At 44.3% G+C, this 19,413-nt stretch overlaps 1 protein-coding gene across 1 annotated transcript in view; it reads left to right on the forward strand.

The window, feature by feature from the left end:
• The first annotated feature begins 2,356 nt into the window (after positions 1-2,356).
• The window catches only part of DCDC2 (doublecortin domain containing 2), a 124,799-nt gene continuing 107,742 nt past the window's right edge, over positions 2,357-19,413 (forward strand). Inside the window, exons 1-2 of the mRNA XM_081827605.1 lie at positions 2,357-2,823; positions 7,242-7,296. Of these exons, the coding sequence (XP_081683731.1) occupies positions 2,531-2,823; positions 7,242-7,296 (348 nt within the window). The 5' untranslated portion in view covers positions 2,357-2,530. The remainder of the gene's footprint in view (positions 2,824-7,241; positions 7,297-19,413) is intronic.

Here is a 19,413-nt window from a genome sequence, read left to right on the forward strand (position 1 = left end):
AAAAAAAAAAAGCAAAGGTAATAAATGCCTTCAAAACTCATCACTACCTATATTTTACTATTATCTATGAAGTTCCATGTCTACCGTAACAGTATGATGGAAATACCAAATAAGGGCATGCAACTGTGCATCTCTTGCCTTCAGTGACATGAGATTGGTAGCTGGAAATCAGCCACATTTGCAGTATTTAAACTACAAAAATTGGCAAAAGCTATGAATCAAGGCCTTGTCCACCCCAACAGCCAGTAAATAAATACTTGTCACCACATCACTAAGACACAACTGGGTAAATAAGTCTGGCCCCGGGAGACTGATCTGGAGGTACTGTTGTGGAAGGAACCAGAATGTACATGTGGGTTGGTGGCTTCATGGACTTCAAACAAGGCCCCACGCTTAGGAACGTCCCCACGTTTGGTTTAATGCTTTGCTGTTGTCATCTTGATATTCTTAATTTTTGAACAAGGGGCAGCACGTTTTCATTTTACACTAGGCTAGTGTAGGTGGGAGAGAGGTTTAGGTTGCCTGAGGGTTACTTGGTTTACTGCCTTCCTTCCCTCAAAACAAGTATTCTGTCTTATTCCCTTGCTTGATAGCATATTTGCACAGATAATCTCCCCATTCATTCTCTCAACCTGTGCATTCTTTACAACTGGCTCACAAAATTCCTCTTATCTCTCTGTATTATTCTCTTCTCTTCAGTCTCCTTTGAAAACTGTGAAATTTCCAGGCATTAATGTATTAGGTAACTTTAATAAAAATGTTTCTGCTCCAGATGGCAATGTTTTACACATTTGCCTTTTAGATTAATATGACACGGTTGTCAAGGCAGTTCTGGAATCACAGAGAACGAGGCTTGAATTTTTGTGTGTGACCAGAGGTAAGTTTCTTTGGTTTCTCTACTCCTTGGTTTCCTCATCTGAAGAAAGAACAATGCTTGCCCTGAAGGTTATTGTGAGCATTCAATTAGGCAATCTACATAAAGACCCTAACGCGATGCCTGCTACCTGGTAAACTTTGGATTACTAGCAGTTATTATCAATAACTACTTTTGTTCATATATAATGCAGTAGGAACAGTCAGTAATGAAGTTTGCACACAAGGAGAATTCAGGGAGACTCTTCCTGGCCCCACAATATGTATGTCCCAGAGTGGACTGGACAGCACCTCTTTACTAAAGTTTCACTGTCGTACCCATGCACTGACCCAATCTACACGAACGGCATGGATGTGGAGTCTTGGGCACAGACAGCTGTTTAGCCAGTTAGCCTTCTGGAGGCAGTGAAAAAGCCCCTTCTCAGCCTAAAGTTAGGAGGCGGTAGGCACTCAGAATATTGCAGGCTGTCCTCTTTACCTCTGTATCACCAACCTCTAGCAAAGCGCCTGGCACACGGGGGGCGTGCATTTATATTATGACTGCATGCTAATGCCACCCAGGCTTCCCCTCCACCCCCCGAAACCCTTACTTCTCCAATCTCTCTGGGGACGCCCCGGGCAAAGCCTAAGGGACTCGGGCGCGCGCCAGGACGCGTTCGCGGACTCGGCTCCGCGCGTGGCTGCTGTCGCTATGGAAACGGCGAGAAATAACAAGTCCATCCCCCCCGGGGGTGAGGGAGGCCCGCCGAGGCAACGGCAGCGGAGGAACAGCGGGAGCGCCGCGCCGCCGCTGAGTTCAGCGCGGTGCCAGCCGAGCCGCCGCGCCCCCGCCCAGCCCCGCCGGGCCCTCGCCCGAGCCGCCCCTCCCGCAGCCGGCCCTCAAGTGTCGCCAGGTACCCCCGCGGCGGGCGCGTCCCCGGAGACCCCACCCGCTGCCTCCCGCCCTGGGACTCGGTTGCGCGCCACGGTGTTCAAACGGTGCCCACGGGACCTTCGCCGGCGGTGGCGCGGATGGTCGCCGGAGGGAGCGAGGGGTCCCAGAAGCTCGAACCTCCCCCATGCCCCCCCCCTTTCTCTCCCAACGCACGTTAGGCTATTATTTTTCAGCAAATAAAAATCTGGGCAATTCCAGCCAGAATCCTAATTGCTTTCATTTGGGGAGCAAGCAGGAGATGAAGGGGCGAGGGGGCAAGGCGAGAAAAGACAAGCGGTTTGAAGAGTAACACGAGTACGAAGTGAGAAATGGAGTTGGAGCATCTTTCTAATTCGTGTGTGCGTGTGAGCACGCGTGCCCCCCGCTCCCTCCGGCGCCCCCTCGGCTTGCGGGCGGAAAGCCCCTCGCGCGCTCCTGTCCGGAGGTGGCTATCCCTGGGCTCTGCGCGTAGCGTGCGGAGCAGGTGAGCTGCGCGCACGGCGAGCGCTGATTGGCTGTGCAGACTACAGTGAAATACCTTGGCCGCGGACCGGGAGTGCCGCAGCCTGCAGGTCTCCGCGGGGTGCACGCCAGGCGCACGGCCGTCGCTCGGCTTTTTTACCGCGGGCTTGTGTGTTTCGCGTTGGTTTCAGGAGGCGACCCCGCGGGGTGCGTGCGGTGAGGCCGCTGGGCAGCAGAGGCACCTCCCCTGAGAAGCCGGCAGGGCGGCGTCCCGCGGGGGAGATGAGCGGCACGGGCGCCCGGTCCAGCCACCTGTCCCAGCCGGTCGTGAAGAGCGTGCTGGTGTACCGCAACGGGGACCCCTTCTTCGCGGGGCGCCGCGTCGTCATCCACGAGAAGAAGGTGTCCAGCTTCGACGTCTTTCTGAAGGAGGTGACGGGCGGCGTTCAGGCGCCCTTTGGGGCCGTCAGGAACATCTACACCCCGCGGACCGGGCACCGCATCCGGAAGCTAGACCAGATCCAGAGCGGGGGCAACTACGTGGCCGGGGGCCAGGAAGCCTTCAAGAAGCTCAAGTGAGTCCGTCTGTCCCCTCCGCCCGCCATTTAAGGTTGCATTAAAGTGTGCGGTTCGCTCGAGCAAAGGAGTGAGCCCCGCCTCGCCCACCCGCGGTGTGTCCGGGGGCTGTGACTGCGCGGGTGGATGCCGCTCTCCGGGCTCCCGCTGCAGCTGGGGCGGGGGGTTGAAAGTGTGCCTGGGGAAGGAATTTCACTTGGGTAGCAGGAGGAAAAGGAATCTTAGAAAAGCATTCAGTGACCAAACTGGTACGTCAGCGTGTTCTGTCCTGTTTTTCCTTTCCTCTTTTTTCTTGGCACCTGCTTTTTTGAGTTTAAATACGATTTCTTAAAAATTATTTAGAAGTACTGGATACTATGTAGTCGCTAGAGGAGAAAATTGCTTTCTGCACTCGGCCCCTCTACCTGCTTCAATTCTTCCAAACTTTCATTCCAAGTAGAACTGACCACGCCCCACTGTTGTGACCCTCCTCCCGCCGCCTGCATGTTTATGTTATTAGCATAATGCTTGGAAAAGCTTATTGGCGTATCGTATTTGCCTGTATCTCTGTCTGTAGGTACTTGATGGCTAGACCTTCAAGCCCAGGGGGTCAGGATGGGTGCTTACTCCCAGTTCCTGGCAGGGAGCTCACTCATAGTAGGTGGGCAGTGAGTTAGCACACTGTGCTTGGATCTGCCAAGCGAACAAAGATGAACAAGTTGTGACTCCTTGTCTTTAAGAGTTTGAGATCGAATAGGACAGAGACTACATGCACACCGATAATTTTAATGTAAGGTACTAAGGAACAGCTGCAATTAGAAAAATAAAATTATGTGGAAGTTTGCAGTTGAGGGACATTTTTTCTGGTGGGGGTGGGTATTGGAGGACAGGTAGAATTTAATATTCCATAGGATTTTATTGACAGCTTTACTGAGATATATTTCACATAACATAAACATAAAATATTTACCTATTTCAGTCGTTTTTAATAGGTTCGTGGAGTTGTGCAACCATCACTACGAACTAATGTTAGCACATTTCTAGCACTCCAAAATGAAACCCCGTTCCTCCCAGTTCCCCCTTCTCCCTATCCTCTGGCAACTGCTAATCTACTTACTCTCTGTCTCTATGGATTTGTCTGTTCTGGATATGTCATATCAATGGAATTATACAACATGTGGCCTTTTGTGTTTCTGGCCTTTTTCACTTGGCATAAAGTTTCCCAGGCTCATCCATGTTGTAGTGTGAATCAGCACTTCATTCTTTGTATTGTTGAAGAATATTCCATGGTTATGGATATGCCACATTTTGTTCATCCACTGATAGACATTTGGATTGTTTCACTTGGGCTATTATGAAATAATATTGCTAGAAACAATCGTGTACAAGTATTCATTTTTCTTGGTTATATACCTAGGAGTGGAATTACTTTATGTTTCATAGTTGTTAATATAATATTTTAATTGAAATTCGGCTTGGGCCTCGGGATAGCAAAAAATTGTCTTTCCTGTAAAGTCTAGTCTTGTGAATTCTAATTTTCACTATACAGAAATATTTTCCCAAATATCACTAATGTCTCATATCCTTTTTCCTTTCCTGGATCTGCTTCAACTGAGTTCTGAGTGTTCTGCTTTTTTGTTCTGCTAGACATTCTTTTTAATGCGAGGTGACAGATACATTTGGATTAGTTTTCCCTTCTTGGAAACCTCCTTTAGCACACTTTGTCTAACTTTGTAGACCAGAACTAAATGAAGTGATGTGCTTCAAAGATACTTAGAACTAAAAGTCAAGAGACATGATGCTGAGCTGTTTATTAGCTGTGTATCTTTGGGCAAGCCACTTGACTCAGCGAGTCAGCTTCCTGATAAGGACAAGGAGTGTATTCATGCCTGCCTCACTGGGTCGTTAGAAAAGTGAGTGCTGTGGATGTGAACGTGCTTTGTAAACATCAAAATGTCATATAAATATAAAGCATCACTATGTCCATGTACAATACATGTTTCATCATGTATTTTGTTGATTTTTTTAAATTAAATAATTCCCATAAAAAGCAGTTTCATGGGAATGGAATTCTGTTTCGGAATCTCTTAACAGCTCAAAGTTGCAGACTCACTTTTGTAACTCAAGTTCTCTTTTGTTTATTTGGCACTACCAACTCAAAAGATAAAAACAGGTCCGGTTTAAACCAAATAAAAGGGAACTTCAAGTCATTCTTTATATAGATATAAGAGATTTGCATGGTTATTTTTGCTTTTAATTCACATACAAAAAAACCCCGAGTTTGTCATAACAGTTTCCATGGTTAGTTTTCCATTGCTGACAGATGATTAGTGTATTTATTTCTGTTAAAGTAGTAGTATCTATGGTTATAATGATAGGCCCAGAAGATTTAAATGCTGAATATATTTGAAGCTTAGCAGTTGCAAGTTTACATAACAAATGGGGTAATTGACAGAACAAAAGAAAGCCCAGAAGATATTGAGGGTAATTTATGTCATTTAGGCTCTAAAGGATGTTGGGGAACTTAGCAATGGTAGAAAAAATTATTCAAATGAAAATGATCAACTTCCTTCTTGAATTTCTTTTACTCAGATTTTTCCTAATATTTTTGGAACCATAATTAAACTTGAGGTGGCTATTAAACCTTTATTTTATTTTATTTTTTTTAAAGATTTTATTTATTTATTTGACAGAGAGAGACGCAGCGAGAGAGGGAACACAAGCAGGGGGAGTGGGAGAGGGAGAAGCAGGCTCCCCGCTGAGCAGGGAGCCCAATGCGGGGCTCGATCCCAGGACCCTGGGATCATGATCTGAGCCGAAGACAGTCGCTTAACTGACTGAGCCACCCAGGCGCCCAACCTTTATTTTATTTTAAACTTTTATTTTAAACCTTTATTATAAATCTAGAGATAGTTATTTTCCCTAAAGTTTTCCTATGTGTTTTTGGAAGTTGACTCTATTTCTTTAATCTTGTGGATCTGAGATCACTTTTCTGCACATGGCAGTTAAGCTGTTTTGCTCTTATGTCAGAAATCGGTCCCTGCAGATTTGCAAAAGAGCCTTTTTATTGCTAAACAGAGGGAGTTTTGCCTTATGTAAACACCGTTCATGTAAGAAAAATATAATTTCCAGTGGTATTAACTAAAGCATTCTATCCAAAAATGCAAACAATAACAAAACATAGATAAAATTAATTCTAATATAAACTTTTTTTTTGGCAACGCAGCACTGATGGTTGTTGAGGTATCTTTGTATCTATGGTTGTAAATTAAACGCTAGATTTATACTTATTTTTTTATATCAAAACATTTATTACCACCTGCTATGTGTGAAGGACAGTGGCACTGGATCACAGTGATGGACTTAGGGCTTGAGGTTGACTGAAGTATAGTTTACAGGTTGTACTCGTGCTATAGCTAAAGAAGGATCACTAGTTAATATCTATAACAAGTAGTAATTTAGTAATAGGGGTCTCCAGAGGTTAACTAGTCCACCCATGTGCATTTTAGCAGAACCAATGCCTAAACCATCCCCCGTGGCTGAGCATTTCCGTATCATGAAAGTGTTTTCATAGGGAAGAGGATTTCCTTCTCTTTCACAGATGGTCTAAGGCATGCTATCGGTACTTCCTTTGTTTGTTTGTTTTTAGATTTTATTTATTTATTTGAGAGAGAGAGTGAGCAGGAAGGAGAGGGAGAGAGCAAATCTGAAGCAGACTCCAAGCTGAGCCCAGAGCCCCAGGGGGCTCGATCCCACGACCATGAGATCATGACCTGAGACAGAACCACGAGTCCTTGGGTGCTTAACCTGACTGAGCCAGCCAGGCGCCCCAGGACTTCCTTTGTTTTGACCTAAAGGCTGTGATTAATGGAGCTGTTAAGGCCCTGTATACACAAACCGCTCTTTCCATCAAAATCGGTTTAAGAATTAGAAGTACCGGGTGCCTGGGTGGCTCAGTCGGTTAAGCGACTGCCTTCGGCTCAGGTCATGATCCTGGAGTCCCTGGATCGAGTCCCGCATCGGGCTCCCTGCTCGGCGGGGAGTCTGCTTCTCCCTCTGACCCTCCCCCCTCTCATGTGCTCTCTCTCTCAAATAAATAAATAAAATCTTAAAAAAAAAAAAAAAGAATTAGAAATACCGCATAGATAGTCAGGGGCCAACCATTGTGGGGGGAAATGTTCCCTCGAAGAAATACGTGTTTCTAAGACTTCAGTTTCATCGATGTTGGGTGAAGAGGACATGTATCAGCTCTGGTTGGTGATGCTCAGAGCAGTTCCTACTACCCTAATTGCTCTCAATTGTTAGCTATTGATTTTTGCTTTAGGCTTAAGTATTTCCTATGGCTTGCTTTACTTTTTTATAATTCTTAGTAAGAAATTTACATAACTGACACAAAAGCAATAAAAGAAACCCTTACTGTTTTGTTTTCCTCCCCCAGTTACTTGGACATAGGAGAAATGAAGAAGAGACCTATGGAAGTTGTTAATACAGAGGTAATGCAAACAATATTTTGAAGGTTCAAATAAATAACAATGCCATTTTTGTATTTCTTATAGCATGTCTTAGAATTTGGACAGCATTCTAATCATTTATGGACAAAGATATACATGTTCCAGGTTTTGCTTATGTTATAGCTGAAGAATGACCACTAGTTAGAATTGGTAGCAAGTAGTAAAAAGTACATCAGTGCATTGGTTCTGGATGGAATTTTGTTTGAAGGATGTGCAACTGTTCAAAGCAGGCTACCTTGCTTGAAATTGGTGACCAAGGCCAAATTTCTGTGATAGAATTTGAGGTGTGTGAATTCTTTAAAAATGAGCATATATTTGTTCTGGTGCTCTGGATTCTACATCTTTGATGAAGACATTGGCAACGTGCAACAGGTGTGCAATAAATTTTTCAAATACACTTCCTTAAAAAGCTTATCCTTCATAGGGGGAAGCATTCACAAGGACTCTAATTATGTGCTGAGTGTTCTTCTGCTGAGGATCAGTAGCTCTTGGTGTCTCTTACCTGCGGGTCTGTACACCAGCCCCACAGACAAGGTTCTGACTGATTGATGCACATCTTACATGTGAGAAACCCACCCCTTCCCTCCAGCTAGGAGACTGCATCTCTTGCACTTTATTTCTCACTGGTGAACCCCTCCTCTTCTCCTTTCTTCTAACTGCATAGGCCCTGCTGTCACCTTTCAATTCTTCTCCACCCTTCCCCACAAAGCTTTCCAGAGGACTTAAAGAGAAAGAAGTAGAAGAAATTTGGGCATGCAGAGGAGATGAGAGAGGTGGTGAGAGGCAGTGTGTCTGTGCTCCTCAACTACCCAAGCCCCACTCCTCCCTGAAGCCCTCTGTCCCCCTTCTGTCCTCCCCAACCCTCCCTCCCAGTCTAGCCAAGGATGATTTCATTCCCTGCATTCCTGGTCTTGATCTTTAGCACAGAGACCCTCCTCCCTAAAGTCCATACCAAGACCACACCCAACACCTGCTTTGAGCAAGAGGAGTCCCTACTTTCATTGCCAGAAAGGGAGAGTTTTGGGGTTCCCTGCATCCCCAAAGGGAAGTGTGAATGCATTTTCTCCTAAAGATATCACTTTAACTCTCGGTTCTACAGTATTACTCCTGTTGTTTGAGGTAGAGAACTAGCTTTTGTGAGCTGTTCTGAGAACCTATTATGTGTGTAATTCTTACTGTGGGGAAACACCTCTCTCTTTTCCACAACCGATGTACAATTAAACTTTTCGAATTCAACAAGTTTAAAGTTAGAGGACTATCTGTGTTCAAAATTTGAGAACAGACTTGATAGACACTGGCCTTTCACAAAAACTACAGAGGCTATTTTCTTTTTTTTTTTTTTTAAGATTTTATTTATTTATTTGACAGAGAGAGACACAGTGAGAGAGGGAGAGCACAAGCAGGGGGAGTGGGAGAGGGAGAAGCAGGCTCCCCGCTGAGCAGGGAGCCCGATGTGGGACTTGATCCCAGGATCCTGGGACCATGACCTGAGCCGAAGGCAGACGCTCAACGACTGAGCCACCCAGGCGCCCCATAGATAGCATTTTCTTGATCTAAGGCAGTGATTTCATTCAGTGCCAAGAAAAGATGGCACCCCTTGTCAGAGGCGATTGATGACCACTATTCTTTGGAGGAAGATAACATATCTTACTCCCAGCCACAGGGAGAGATTCAGAGAATTCTTGAAGTGGGTCTAGAACATGGATACATAGAATCGGAGGGTGGAGAGTAGGTTAAAGGGGGGGGGATATTTCAGCGCAGTACGAGCACACACCATGCTTATTCAGAGACGTTCCAGTATAAAGGGTGAGTATGTTACTTATCAAAATTGGAGGCATTGCCCTCAAAACCGAGATAATGTCATACGGTTCGAATTGTCCGTGTTGGGCTACATACTAAGGCCATCAGACCAGCGTACATGATTCAGTTATCCTCATTGCTTAAACATATTAATTCTAAGAATCCCCAGCACACGTTACTCTAGAAAGACCCTTTATAGTTCAGAGGCATTCTGCAGGATGTGCAGCTTTGTGTCCTAGCCCCTGCGGCTCATTCGCACACGGGGCAGGAAGCCCGGCCAGTGGGTACTGGGAGTTAGCCGCACTCCTTCCCTTCTCCAGAGCACCCTCACCCGAGTCCACAGTATGATCTGCGTGCTCTATAGCTAGTTAATAATTTAGACACAATGGTATCCACTTGCTGATCACAGGTCACAGTAATGAGAGTGTGCATGTCACCTTGACATTTGAAGTCCTTTTGTGGTTTCTGCCATTGCTTTTCTGTTCCATGAGGCTCATCTTCGAAGAGACACTGAAAGGACAGCCAGGCCTGTTCCTCTTCCTCTCCGTGGCCATATCACCAGGACAGAGAAAGGCAGAACTCTAATGGACCTCTTCCACTAACCCCAAAGAACTGCATGGGTTAGTTATTTGGCCAACACTTCGGATGGCAGGAGGAAAGGGGGAGAAGAAAAAGGAGATAAGAATTAGAAACTGAGGGGTGCCGTCTCCTCATCTTTCTTCCCACACTCCCTCCATCAGTGGTGGTCTTAATAAAGATGGATTGCTCATCTTCTGACCTTGGCAGCTCATCTCTTATTTATGTCTTTCCGGTCCTCTCTTTGCTTCCTTCTCCCCGCCTCTCAGCCCGGGTGCAGACTCTTGTGATGCTTCCACGTTCCAAGTCAACTCAACCAGCTTTTCTCTTTCCTCGGCCACCTAAGCCAGCTGTGGGAGTCCTCTGTCCTCCAGTGCTAGAAATCTCTAATCTGCACACAGGATACTTCTCCTCTTCCTTACCGGCCCCACTGTTCTCTTTCCCTTTCGCTTTAACCGAATGAGCTTCTTGTTTCTCCACCTCATCCGCTTTGCCTTCAAGGGATTGGAAGTCTATACCGTGCAACACAGAGTGCTGGGGGCAAAGCTCAGCAAGACACACATAACCTCTCACCCCCAGGAATTTATAGTCTTGCTAAAAGGCGATTGCATGCCCATCTCTAGTACCAGACGATAAATGATTCGATCTGGTAGGGATTCAGTCCAGTTTGTGTGGGGCTGTTGATGTGCTCTTGACTCCATCATGTTGCAACAAAGTTGTTTGTGAACCCTTCAAATGGAAGCTCCCTTCTTTGACATAGAGTTGTCGATCTCGCCGGTCATCCTGCCCTGTGTAGCGCATCCTTCAGAGTAGGATGGTATTAATAGTCATCTGGAGTGCACAGTCTGGCTCACCGTGTGAGAGACCTTGGTGCAATTCATGTAGAAGGGGACTAGCAGATGGCTTGGCTCCGGAGCACGTGTGCTGGGCTGGGGGCCCTGGGGGGCGCCAGGCAGGAATGAAGACTTGACCGCTCTTCCTCTTGAGGAGTGTAGAGTCCAGGGGAGGAGACAAGGAAGCAAACCCACCATTGTTACCCAGGGCGCAGGTGCTGGGCTAGAGCTTTGCTCGGAGGACCGAGGAACTGCAGATGGGATTCGGGTTATGGGTCAGGATTGTTCATTTTTCGCCTGTTTCTCCTAGATGAAGGTTTTGAGAATGTCCCTTTCTACAACTTGATTAAGGGGGATTATTTAATACTCACATCTGTGTAAGAGTCAAAGCCTGTCTCTTACCGAGGGAGTGGAAGTCAGCTGGGATAGAAGAGAGACAGAGACAGCCTTGCCTTCAGTCGGGCTTGAAGGATGGACCCGCAGCAAGCCAGCTACAAAGTTAGCCGACGACATCGCTTCTCCCACGGTCGTGGGACCCCTCTCTAAGTGGTTCCTGCTTTTTCACTGCTGACGGTCCAGGCCTGCTTTGCACCGCCCATATTTTCCTGGGAGATCTTTAATTATTCAACTGTCCTCACCTCATAAAAACCCCTAGTTAATCTCCGCTTCTCCTGATCTCACCTCCAAACTGCAGTCAATCCAGAACTGAATCTGCTTCCCTTAGACACGGCTTCAGAATCCTTCGAGGAAAAGCCAGACCTTACAAAAGATGATTCCTTCGTCCCTCTTTCTCAGCCTTGTCCTGTGCTTTCTCCAAGTGCCATCCCTGGCTGCACCATGTAGGTAAATATGATTTCATGAGACTATGAGTTTGTTCCCATTACTGGTTAGTCTTTAGCTGATTCGGCTTGAATGCATGCATCGGACCTGCCTGTTTAAATTGTTAAGTCTCTGGGAGGTCTGCTAATTCTGCAGAGTACCTAGCGTTAATAGGCTGATAATAGTTTGAATTCCCTATACTTTCAAATATTCCTTACCAACAATTAAGAGAGACATCTCTTTGCCTCGTGCATGCCTGGTTGTTCCGAGTTTCCCATACGAGCGGGATGTTGCAAATAATTTAAAGGTCTGCATGGCCACCATCTATTTAGATTTTGTTGCAGGGCTAATATTTAGTTAAACCTTTGTGTGATACATTTATTGTCTCTCCAGTGTAATTTGGAGAGTTGTATGAAATGAATGTTATTCACTTCACAAGGATTGATTGTGTGACTGCTATGAGCTAGACTTTGATTGTCCCCTGGGAGCCAAGCAACATGGCCCCTGTCCTCATGGACTTGACTACCCTTTAGCCTCTCTTGCTTGCTAGGATTGATTTTTAACTCCATCGGCAATGATCTTTGTTGAAGAACTTGTACATCGGTCTGGTTCAAGGCCCTCATTTTGAGGGCTAAATGGCTTTTGAACTGAATGTCAGACTTCCCCGTTATTAAACTTACCTTGGTCTCTTAGGCCAGTTCAGGCTCGGGCCTTTGGACTTCCTTCTTGGCCTCCTCTGTCTTCTTCTCCCTCTGTCTGGTTCTCCTCTGCTCTACCTCCCATGCAGTTTCCCCATCGATGTCTAATACAGAACAACCTGGAGCTTTCTTTTCTTGAATCTTGCTAGTCTGTGTTCTCAGAGTCAGCAGAAAAGATAATTTTTGCCCGTTCCTCACATTTATATTTCTGAAAAAAATCAAGGATCTGTTTGGTTTTCTCCTTCTTTTATCTGCTCTTTCTCACATGCTAGTGGAGGTACCAGACACGTGCACCTGATGACTGGCAGAAGATCAGGCTCTCCTTAGTCTAAGTGGTCTGTCCATGAAGAGGTGTGCTCTCTGTAGTTTTGAGAAGTGGGGCCTTAAAGAGATCTGCAAATTAAAATCTGAACTAGAACCCAGTGAATGCCTTTTTGAGGAAGTGGGAGCCTCCTTGTTGGATAAGCCATCAGGTTGAATTCTCTTGAATCCATGTCCTTCATCTTAGGTTTTCACTAATGGAGAATTTGGGTCAACTTTGTTTCTTCTTAGTGGGGAGGAACACTTGTAGGAGCACCTGGGAGATGGGGGGAGATCAGAAGAGAGATTTCTGGAATATCAAAATGGAAAAGTTTATGGTAATGGGGGTTGCCCCTACTTTAAGTAGGTTACTCTGGGGCATATCTTTGAGGTTTTGAATATAATTTTTAAAATTTCATATTTCAGCTTAATCATTAGGTATACTCGCTAATGAAACATACTATGAGATTTGCTACTTAAAGGCTTTTGTTTGGAAATGGAATTCTAGACATTAAATGGGGTGTAATTATTAACCTTGCTGTGGGGAAGGCATGGGGCTCTGTGGTTTAACTCACTAATCTTTAGCCTGGGAATTCTGGGTTCAAAGGGGAAGCTACTGTATAGTTAAAGTCCCAAATATTTCTTTCTTTAACTTAGGGAAAGATTTCCAGGTTATGTTAGACAGGCTTACTAATTTATTGAAGAATCAAAGAAGAGAAAACCCACATCTGTGAGTTCTTCCAACAATAATTGAGGCCCCCCCATCTTTTATTTCTTACCTTCCCCCACCTCTCTAATATAACTGCTAAGTAAGAGGTGTTTTTTCAAGGATAGCTAGTTCCCATCAGTGGTCATGGTGATTCCAAGGTGAGTATGACCTTGCCAAGGCTCTATGAAGACACAGTTTTCTATCAAAAAACAACTGGCTATACTTCATTTTCCCCTGACACTTTCTTGTTTTACTTTTTTCTCAGTATTGAGCTGTGTACGTGTGTGTGTTTGAACAAGAGTGAGAAAGTATTTATGTCAATCAGGAAAATATTGGTCTAATGAAAACTATCCGTTAATAACCCTAATCAGCTCTGATCAGAAGCTAAAAGGTTGGTGATTTTAGTTTGTCCATTAGCATGAATCATGACATTTGTTCCAAATATTTTGTATTCTCTATTTGGAACTTAGACATGATTTTAGGAGATTGAGTGTGAAAGTGAAAGACATGTAATTAGAACATGTATAATTTTTAAATTTATAGTAATAAGCTGTTCTGAGCAAAGACAGACCTATAATAAACATTTGGAAAATAATTACCAGCCTTTTAAGAAGAGAAAAGAAAAAGTATCTAATAAAATAAATTGCTAACTAAATGTATGTGTTTAAAAATACCACTTAATTGAAGTGTCAAACTATTCGTAATAAGACATTTAAGTCCCCACTAAACAACAAAACCTACTGAACAGAGAAAAACTTCTTGTTCTTATACTGCATGGGATTCAGACACATACAAGATGAAATTTTAGGAATGTGTACTATGGTTTGAAGTTCTGCCAAGGTATACCAAACTTCTAGTTGTGCACTTACTAGAAAATCAATACTTAGGTTCACATTTTAGGATAATTGTTAGAAGGAGCTTATTGAGTTTTCTGGTAGGGTCAAAGGGACTATTCGTGATGAAAGTTTGATGATTTCCAGATGGTAGGAATAATCGGGAAAGCGTGACTGAACAAATAGCCAAGTTAGCCAAGGAAGACAAATTATGCTCAGCCATATATTGAATACTGCTCATGAATGATTTCATATTTTCTCAAGGATATTTATCAAGAGCCTGTTGAATGTCAGGCAATGGGCTAGATTCCGTACAGAGATAAAAAGACACTTAACCATGTGCAGATCAGAAAGTACAACAAGGTAATTTTTGTAGGAGGACTCTGAAAAGAATTTGAAGAGATAAGATACACCAAAAAGAATAAAAAGATTGAAACATAATACCAGAGATTGTTACTTCAAGGGGAGAAAATGATTTATTTAGACCTAATTAATAATTGGCTTCAGTACTTACAAAGAATATGGTGACTAGCTCTTCTCCATCACAGCTGGGTACCAAAAAGGGGGAAACAAAATTGAACTATATGTGAGGGTTAAAGAATTTGAGTCAGATTGAAAGAAAACTTTTTAAAAAATTGGTGAAGACTGCTAAACACTTACTGAAAGGGTCATGTCTCCTTTCTGCCTATTTCTAATGATAGACCCATTCTTCTGACTTGCACGTCTCAGTTTCATACCAAGATGGCAGAGCTGAGTTGAGATTGACATGAGTTTCAAAATGCCCTCTGATCCGGGGTTTTGTGGGAGCCTTCCTGGGAAACCCAGAAAGACCCATGCTTGGGTTGTCCCACCCCTCCACGGAGGAGGCCCTGGAGTGAAGGTAGCCTAGCATCCTCAACAATACAGCAACAATCCTGAGAGATGTTTCAGTTTTTTCCCACACAATGTTAAGTCTGGAAAAGAAAACCCAAGAGGGTGATATGTTAAAGGAATAAGAGAAGTGAAACTCAGAGGAATCAGTGATGAGAAACAAGCATATAACATCATCTGTGACGATATATTGATTTCTGATTATGGTATTGAAGCTTGTCAGTGTATGCCTAATTTTAAATTTTATTTTTCTTTAATTTAGAACAAAGTGTCCATGTGTGTTTACTTTTCCCATTTTACTCTCACATGGGTCACTTGTAGAAACTGTTTCAAAGATCCAGCTAGCACAGAACAGCAATAAGTCCTTGGACTTTCTGCTGGTGGATTAGCAATGGGAATGAAGCTAGGGACTTGTGCTTGGGCCCCATGGGCCTCTTAGTTCTGCTAGGTCTGTGGCCCTAGACAGCCCTCTCAAGTGTGGTGCTGGTGAAGGCATGGGTGAGAGTGTATGCATAATTTAGCTTGCCTCTATCACCATGCTGGAAAAACACCTGTAAAGTTCTCTATCTTGCAGGTAGGTAGCAGGCTATTAGTCTTATCTTTATATATAAAATAACACATTTCAGCATACTTCAAAATGGATGGATGACAGTGCTTTTTTAATAGGGCTACTGGGGTGCCTGGGGGGGCTCAGTCGGTTAAGAGTCTGACTCTTGATTCTGGTTCAGGTCTTAATCTCAGTGCCGTGAGTTCAGGCCCTGTGTTGGGCTCCCCACCCAGCATGGAGCCAACTTAAAAAAAAGGGGGCTATTTATTTGCATTTGGTTGATTTCAGCAGGAAGTATGCAGGTGGTGTGTCTTAGTGAGAACTCCCATTTATCATTGTGAAAGACTCCTTTGTAAGCAGCCAGCCAGATCAAGCTCAGATGTCATCCCATGATTACATAGTTTGGATGTTTGGTTTGTTGAAATAAGGTTGATTTCAGCCCACCTGTTAGCTGGGGACAAAACTCGAAGTGGGAAGGGATTGTGGGAGAGAGAAAACTAAATTGACTTGGTATATTTGCAATGTCTAATGTTTAACCTGGAACATTTCTCTCTAGGAAATTTCTAATGGCAGTCTGTGCTGGTGTGTGTGTGTGTGTGTGTGTATGTATGTGTGTGTGTGTGTGTGTGTGTTTTCTCACCTTGAGTTTCAGAGATTTATGAACTTCCATGGCCATCTTTCCTGTTTCAGATTGTATGACCTAATGTAACTGGGCTGCCGACTTTTAGAAATTTTTATAAAACAAATCATCTAATATTACCCATGTTGTAAAGTGTACGTTAATTAGTCGAACGTCATCTTCACAGCCTGTTTTCCTAGAAGTGAACAGATAGCTCGATTTCTAGTGCTACAAGTTTTGCATTAAGGAGCATGGGATCTCCCACCCCTGCTTTTGAAAACTGGATTAAAAAAGTGATTGGAAATCTCAATTTAAAATTATATATATATCATATGTTTTACTATATTTATATATATATTACTATAGCAAAGAGACTCTTTTAGTATGGTTTTTGCAAATGGATAGCTTGTTTCTCATGAATGCTCAATTGGCTGATACTTAATTTAGTCAAAGACGATATGGAAATTGAATTAAATTACCTTTCTGTGAAGCAGTGCTTCTCTTGGTCAGATTGCTGTTCACTTGTGTTATTCCTGTTTCAGTTATTTTATCAATAATATTGATTAACTTTGGCTCTTCTCACCTATTAATCTACCTAATCACATATGCATGGGTCTGGATGTAATGAAGTAAAGGGGATGTAATTTGTCCTTGGGAACTTCCAGCATTTTAACTCAGTGACTGTAATTTATTTCTAAATGCTGTTCACCTCCCCCACCTCCCTAATTCACTTGTTTCCATATGACCATATTCAAATTATGATTCTCCATCTGTTTGGGAGTTCCCTTTGCTCTACCTTCTGGTATCAAGTTAGTAGAGTTGTGTGCATCAAATTTGGTGTCAACGGGACATGTCCCCTGCTTACTATAAATATATTCATTCGTAGACAGTCTTGGCTGGATGTGTACATCTAATCTGGTAGCAATGCTGGTTTAGCTTGTGTGTCCCAGACACCATGTGACTACTCTGAGTATAGGGGCAGAATCGTAAAATCATAATGATAGTCTTCTCGTATTCACAGCAGATGGGCTGTGTTTGCAGGGCTTGGGAAAGGGGAGTCTGGAGATGAATTGCTCTGTGTCTCTGCTATTATTTTAGGCCTTCTTTCATGGAGGAGAAAGTTGCGAGCTTTAGGGAGTAACACAAGTTTTATGGCTCTTTTTGGTAGTAAAAATATTAGTATCACAAAATTTTCATTAAAAAAAAAAAGTATTGAGCCCCTATTTATGTGCCAGGCATCATGCTAAGTTGGGTTTACAACGGCAGGGAAGCCAGACAAGGTCACAGCCTTCATGGAGCTTATTGTCTGGTGGAGGCAAGCAAGCCATCTTAACAGAGCAGGCAGCCCAGGAAGCGCGGGGTCTTAGAGGGGCAGGGGCCAGAGCCAGGGGACTCCTGAAACATTTCCTGGAAGAAATGGCCTTTCAGTGGAGCTCTAAAGGGATGAGTGGGGTCAGCCAGGCCAACAGGGGAGGAGGAGGTCCCAGCGGATGGGGGAACATGGGGCATGCTCAGAAACTCACACCAATTCTGTTTGGCTGAAGAACTGGAAGGCACTGGGGTGGCAGGGAGGGGATGGGGTCTGTGAGAGACAAGACTCGGGGGTTATAGGGGGACCCAGCGATAAAGGGTTTTCAAAGGAGCTTTGACTTTCTCCTAAAACCATTCGAAGTTATAGAAGGGGTTCAGCAGGGAGTCGACAAGATGGCTTTTGCTGCCCCAGCCAGGCGGGAGGCTGGGAGACCACTCAGTGGACAGGAACATGGTGCTCACGATGGGGGAGGCTGAGGAGAGGGTAGAGGGACCAGATTTGAGAGGCAGGACTTCGTGATTCATTGGGTGTGGGAGTAATGAAGAGAAGATTAGTGGATGATTCTTGGATTTCTGGCTCTGGCAACTGGATAGACAATTCTATCATCAGTGGGCAGATAGACTCCCCTTCATGGAGACAGGGAGAATGTTTTTTTGTTTTTGTTTTTTTTTTAAGATTTTATTTATTCATTTTTAGAGAGACAGAGTGAGGGGAGGGGCAGAGGGGGAAGGAAAGGGACAAGCAGACTCCACGCTGAGCAAGGAGCCTGATGCGGGGCTTGATTCCATGGCCCTGAGATCACGACCTGAGCAGAAATCGAGTCAGACACTTAACCAACTGAGCCACCCAGGTGCCCCCCCACCTTTTTCCTTAATAACAGTGACAATCAGAAGTACTTGAAGTCTTAACTGTGTGGACATGGAGCCGACCCAAATGTTGGGAGTTGTATAAAACCAGAGCCCACCATAGGGAGAGAGCAAGAGACAGACGGAGGGATGTGGGGAGAGAGAGAGAGGGTTTCTTTACTGTGTGCTTAGTAGTGTTCCAGGCCCCTCACAGAGATCATCTAACTCAGTCCTCACAACAACCGTATGCAGTGGGGATTGTTACTTTTCCATTTTGCAGAGGAAGAAACTGGTGACCAAGACACGGTCCGGCAGAGCTCATGGTTGAGAGGCACCAACTGTGTCTTTTTTGGTTTTGAAAGGGCACTGAGAGGGCCAAGGGTCTTATTTATTTATTACCTTTGCTTTAATGATGTTAGGAAAGAGAAGATATATAAGGAAGACTATGGTTGGGACGTGAATCCGGAAAAGGGGCACGATTTTCTTTCAATAGCCTTCATACTCTTGAACAAGTTATCGTTCATCACGGGATCTTGCCTGGCTTTATTTTAGTTGTATTCTCAAGGGTCTTTTTTTTTTTTTTTTTAACCTTTGCTAATATTCCCTCTAGGACAGGATATTTATGCTGAATGTTTCCAATACAGCACTTGAAATGGCTTTGGCATGTCTACTTATAAAACGGCTCCCCCAGGAAACCTAAAATATTTTTACATGGAAATTTACCACAGGGTGCAAAGAGGTTAGAGAAGGAGACATCAAACCAAGAACCATGAATGAATTTTTTTTTTTTTAAAGATTTTATTTATTTATTTGACAGAGAGAGACACAGCGAGAGAGGGAACACAAGCAGGGGGAGTGGGAGAAGAAGAAGCAGGCTTCCCGCCGAGCAGGGAGCCCGATGCGGGGCTCGATCCCAGGACTCTGGGATCATGACCTGAGCTGAAGGCAGACGCTTAACCGACTGAGCCACCCAGGCGCCCCCCATGAATGAATTTTTAATTGTCATCGTGTTTACTGCCAAAGGGCCATTCGGTCTCTTTGGCAAACCTTCTGACCAGATGTTTTGAGTAACAGCTAACACAGCAGCCTTCAGGATGGGAAGAAGGGAGGAGGGCATGCATCCGTGCTGGACACAAATTGCATCCCCCCCCCCCAAGATCTCAAAGTGTAATTCACTTGGTCTCTGTGGACCTCACTTTCTTTATCCGAAACGTGGAAATCGTAATAATACCTCTTCAAAGAACTGTGGCGGAGATTAGAAGCACAGAGATATATTAAGCTCTCAGCACTGTGCCAAGCGCACGGTTTGAACTCAGTCGATGGGTGTCGTGCCCCATC

The sequence above is a fragment of the Leptonychotes weddellii genome, chromosome 8 (assembly GCF_054177405.1).
Source record: "Leptonychotes weddellii isolate Sample4059 chromosome 8, ASM5417740v2, whole genome shotgun sequence".
Taxonomy (NCBI): Eukaryota; Metazoa; Chordata; class Mammalia; order Carnivora; family Phocidae; genus Leptonychotes; species Leptonychotes weddellii.